Here is a 5,599-nt window from a genome sequence, read left to right as displayed (position 1 = left end):
TAAATACACTTGAATCTGGTTTGTTTCTTGAAAATTTCTTCAATTCAAATTTAGTCTTCCTCTCAGAGGCTGCAGATGGGCCCGAAGAGAAATCTCAGACCAAACGTCCCCTCCACCTTACCATTATCCCCCTCTCCTTCCTCCCCGGGCAAAACCCTAGACCCAGACCAACACCCAACAACTATCCCGCCCGCTCGCTCGCCGCCGCCGCCGCCGCCACCGCGGGGAGACGGACCATGGCGAAGCCCCGCCGCGGCCGCTCCGGCTCGCGGTCCTCCTCGGGCTCGTCCTCCCGCTCCGCGTCCTCCGGCTCCGGCTCGTCCCGCTCGCGCTCCCGCTCGCGCTCCCTCTCCTCCTCCTCCCCGTCCCGGAGCCGCTCCCCTCCCGCCGCCAAGCGCAGGTGAGACCACCACATCTCCCCGGATCCACACGGTTTGCGGCTGTAGACTTGATTTACGGCGATGTTTTCGGCGGCGCTGGGGTTTCAGCGACTCGTTTGTTGTGGAATCTCGATGCGCGCCGCCGCCGTTCTCGTCTCGGTGGCGTCTAGGTTCTGGATTCGATGCCTCCGGTGGTGGGGGTGCTCCCGCAGTAGATTTGTGCTATTTAGGAGATACTGAGAATTCTGCCTGTCCAGTACAGCAAGGTTGGACTAGTTCCTTCGAAAAAGGTTCAGGGACTTGCGGGTCTTACGGCATATGCTTACCATTATTGGAAGATTGTTTTTTTGATTTACTGACTTGATCAGTGCTTATAATACAAACGCTAGAGCTTGCGTGGTTGTCATTGTATAGAAGGTACTGAGGCTGCGGTGGTTGAAGTCCTTGTTTTGCGCGTCTGAAGCTGTAGTTTCAGGATAAACAAGGCGTTTAATAGAACCGAATCTGAAGGGAGCCAACTGCAGCTGGAAAAGGCAGTAGTATTTTAGGGTTAGGTTGTTCATTCTCATGTGTAAATTGCTAAACATTACAGTTATCGACTGTATGTTTCTGTTCCTTCGGTGTTTCTCACTGTATTAATCCCTCTTGGGATCTGTCAATATCGTCGTAGCTCTTTTATTATATATATTATAAAATAAGGTGCTGATATCAACTGCGTGGTTAAGAAAATATTTTTGAACAATGTTTGAGGTGGGATAGAAAATTTGAGTTTATTGTCACCGTCTGAGCTTCACAGTTTAGGTATAATGTTCCTGTTTGTTTTAGCTGCTTGGCGCACGATTTCCTTCTCCCTATTGCCTTAAATATTACTGCTGTCGCTTGTCATTTATGTTTTGTTTGCGGCCTTTTTGAATTTTGCTGTGCTATTAGGTTAGTTCTACTTCACATATGCACATTTATTTATTGCAACTGTTATCTGTGCAGTTCACCTGGAGCGCGGAAAGGTCGATCACCTTCACCAGCCCCTAAGAAAGGTTCGCCATCAAGGAAAGGCCGCTCACCATCGCCTCCACCTAAAAAAGCTTCACCTCCTAGGTATGAGCTTGCAGAGGGTCTGCACATTTCTTTTATTCTGCTGGTGCTGCATTCATACTTGTACAGTTAAGCATGTTGTTTGAAATTGTTAATTGTTATCATTTGTCACAAATAATTACTCAGGATTAGAAGCTTGGAGTGCCATTTGGGAGGCGACAATAGAAAGCTTGTCCATGATACCCATTTTATTTCGAACTTTCAGTTCCTTTATAAGCTGCTGTTGCACATTTGCTGTTCTTCTTGGTTCCAGTACAAGTAGTTTCACATTCTGTTATATATTTCAATGCCTTTTTTGTTTTGTTGTAAACAAACAACATGCACTCATGATATGCTATGCTCTCTTATTGTGCATGGAAAATTAAATTGATGGTATCTGCTTCAGGAAATCATCTCCTGCTCCTGAGTCGGTTGTTCTACATGTTGATCATCTATCCAGGAACGTTAATGAGGCCCATTTAAAAGAGATATTTGGTGAGTTTGTCTCCATGTTTGATGTCGTCTTGTGCTTAATTATACGAGGTGTAGTAATGTTATGCAACTCTGTTTCCATTTTATCATGAAGGAAATAATTGATTCAAAATGTTACCCACAACTCATGTTCTTCCATTGATTGGTCTGAACTTTTTTTAGACAAGTCTTCAAAAAATGCTGGTACTTTCTAGAAGTTATATATACATTTGTGAATTTCATGAGAATGGTAGGCTTGGAGACATTGAGTTTGAAACTGAAGTTGGTAAACATTGTGCATTTCCTTGCATTAGTATTCACATTAAGATTGTTGCAGACCTAAAATTTGTTTCTCTGTTCTGTTGTCTACTTCATGATTTCACAGGGTGTGCACAAGCGTTAGAACAATACTCTTTTTTTGCAGTCTTCTGCATGTTAAAAGTCTTCAGTAAGCAAAATACACAACATCATGAAAAATATCCCTATTTTGCAGGAAATTTTGGCGAAGTGGTGAATGTGGAGCTATCAATGGACCGAATTGTAAGTAGATGTGTTGGAATGACATTATATGTGGAAGTTCATCTTGGCACGTGCTCTAACTTATTCTTCTTTTAATATAGGTTAATCTTCCTCGTGGGTATGGATATGTTGAGTACAAGAAGAGGGCTGATGCTGAGAAGGCTCTTCTTTACATGGATGGTGTATGCCTCCTGCCCCTGTGTTTCTTTTTGTTCTGTTCTCTTATGAGCGAACGACTAACAACTTCATATATCTCAGGCTCAAATTGATGGAAATGTTGTTAAGTTGAGATTCACGCTGACACCACGCCAAAAGCCTTCTTCACCTACAAAGCCACTGCCCCCTCCTCCAAAAAGAGATGCTCCTCAGAATGATAAAGGTGCTACTAGTGTTGAAAAGGATGCTCAGCAGCGGCCTAGGGAACGTAAGCTTCTGAAACGTTATACCTTATAAGTTATTCAGGGTGTACTAGCCTGGCAAAGTCTTCTGATTCTTTATAGGCATTTCTCTGTTGCTTTTGTCCCCAATTAGGATTAAAATTTCTAGGTGCATATTCCTTGCAATGATATAATCCTCTTCACTTTCCTGCTAGCAGCATCTCCACGAAGAAAGCCACCTTCACCTCCGCGTAAGCGGTCTCCCCCAATTCGTCGTGGCGATTCTCCGATTCGTCGCCGACCAGACCCATCCCCTGTTAGGCGTGGCAGACCAGGATCTCCAATTAGAAGACGTTCTCCTTCACCACCTAGAAGGCATAGGTCACCGATGAGGTGAGTTGTCTAACTTTCATTCTTATATCTAGGGTATTTTCTGGAATTGCTGACAGTCGTCTCGCTACTGTCAACTAGGAGGGGTCGTGGCAGCCCATCACCACGCAGACGCTCCCCTGGGCCTCTTAGGCGCTCACCTGGGCCTCCTAGAAGACGGTAAGTCACTTTGATCTTGTTCCATCGATCACTATGTGCAATGTGCCCACCTGACCCAGGAATACAATGTTCTATCGTACATGTTCTGGAACTTCCGTATAGTATATTTTACATTGGCCTGATGTGTTCCATGTTTATGGCATTTCGTTCAGTTTATGGCAGGCGTTGCCTTCCCATGTTTATACTTAACTATTCAATTCTGGTCATGATAATGTCATTATTGTGCTGGTGCTGATTACTAAAACTTGGGACAGTTGGATGGATGAGCCCCATCCATGTGCCAGTTTACTTTGGTTTACAAGATAGTTTGCTAATCCTTTCACTTGTTTCACATTTATGTGTGTTGCCTGTTTGGGTGCTGTACATCTGTTGTGTACGATTTTTATTTCCTCATTGTTATGTATATTAATTGTGTAACTCTTGTTTTTGTCTTCAGGTCACCACCCCCAAGGAGAATGAGAAGCCCCCCAAGAAGGCCACCACCACCACCTCCACGTCGTCATAGTCGTTCCCCTCCTCCTCGCCGCCCTCTTCACTCTCGCTCCAGATCGATATCTCCTCGCAGGTAATGAAGTTGTTGCTGCCTCTGCCTTTTATATCTCCCAACAGATCTCATCTGCTTTGTTAAGTATCTTAAATCATACTCCTATATATATTCATAATCCTCTTTGTGGTAGCAGGGGCCGAGGGCCGCCACTGAGGCGTGGAAGGTCAGATTCATCCTATTCTGCATCACCCAGTCCTCCAAGGAAGGTGAGAGCAGCATCTGTTGTGGTTTTTGTAGCCTGTCATGGCAAACAGTTTTTCTTTGCATGTTTGCCTGCGTTTTGTTGATCATGCTCTCCAATGCTAACTGATTAATTCCAAACACTCTGTTAGGGACCAAGAAGGGTATCAAGGAGCCGCAGTCCTAGAAGGTAGGTGACTCTGCTGTTGGTACATTTACTGGTGTTTCACATCATGTCCTGAGATAGAAGTAATATAACAATCTATATATCTTAACTAAAGTGCCATGTCTCTCAGGGGTCCTAGAGGAAGGAGCTCCAGCGGTAGCGGGAGCAGCAGCTCACCTTCCCCCAGGCCGCGCAAGTAGAACTCGTGGCTTCTGTGCTCCTGGCAGGTAAGATATCTTTTCTCTTGGCAGGTAAAACTGGCTATGAGCTCAAGTGGTGATTCAAGGGGGTGCGAACGTTGAGAGCTTCCAATGGATCAGCTGGCTTAGCATGCTGTGGTGAAGTTCGTTCCTGGAATTTGTACTTGGAGATACGCTATGTGTCTTGTACTTAAAATACTTCTAAATTCTGAAGCTGCTGCTCTCCTGTGCTCATCTGAATTAGTACGTCATATTTGAATTGAGCTTTTAAGTCTCCTGTTGCTTTCTGAAGTTTTTTTTTTCATGTCGTATCACATCTTAAGTGTTTGGATACTTTTTTCTCTGCTCGTTTTGCCTGTGTGCACCATGTTGCCCTGGCATGCCCGACCCCCTTGGCCAGTGGCAAACTATAGTATGCTGTATGCGGCTGTATGCTGATGTTTTGCCTGCCAGACATCCCATCGTGCTGGTGGTCTGACCCTTCATACCATAGGGGTCAATCTTGGCTATTAGGCAAACACAATTTACGCTGTGCTCTCTATGTTGGGTAAGCTAGTCTTATAGCCGACTAGGTAACCCTACTAGGTGACCAAACTAGACGATGGGAAAACACTACGGGTGAAGATAACACTACATGTAAATCGATTAGACCTAACGCAATTTTCAGGCAACCAAATGATTGGGGCTTGGCTTTTGTGATGCAGAAAACGAAGTGTTGGCAACCAAACTATCTATAACTAGTTAGCATTATTACCCTGTGAATTAGATGTAGCATTACCCAGTGCAGCTTCCCCAAATGCCCAAAATCGGTCCGAGCAACCAAATTGACCCGTAGTGTTTTCTTCACATAATTCATTGCAAGCTAGGTCGCTGGTCTATGGAATTCTAAAAGCAGAGAACGGGTTAACCGCTCGATCGGGTCAATAAGAATAGACTCGTTATCCGTAATCTAGGGTGTGCTTCGCCAGTTTTAACCAGGCCATTTTATTCCCTTCTCGTAATAATAACAAAAGAGATGCATCACTTCATACAGGAAGATAGATCAACCAAACAGGAGAGTGTACACAAGATCAAGTGATGTTTAAGTCGAAGGGCAATGTAAAGCAGATCCATCTATCCATCATTCTAAGATATCAAGG

General features: G+C 44.5%; 1 protein-coding gene across 1 annotated transcript; it reads left to right on the top strand.

The window, feature by feature from the left end:
- Positions 1-236: 236 nt before the first annotated feature.
- LOC124667088 (serine/arginine-rich splicing factor SR45-like) lies at positions 237-4,751 on the top strand. The gene is given in 11 exon segments (XM_047204415.1): positions 237-400; positions 1,365-1,475; positions 1,858-1,946; positions 2,416-2,462; positions 2,543-2,623; positions 2,700-2,865; positions 3,037-3,367; positions 3,804-3,932; positions 4,048-4,120; positions 4,247-4,284; positions 4,391-4,751. Coding segments are annotated over 11 exon segments (1,299 nt in total). The 3' UTR covers positions 4,461-4,751.
- Positions 4,752-5,599: the final 848 nt, after the last annotated feature.

Source organism: Lolium rigidum, chromosome 6 (genome assembly GCF_022539505.1).
Source record: "Lolium rigidum isolate FL_2022 chromosome 6, APGP_CSIRO_Lrig_0.1, whole genome shotgun sequence".
Taxonomy (NCBI): domain Eukaryota; kingdom Viridiplantae; phylum Streptophyta; class Magnoliopsida; order Poales; family Poaceae; genus Lolium; species Lolium rigidum.
This window is presented reverse-complemented; position numbering and strand designations above follow the sequence as displayed.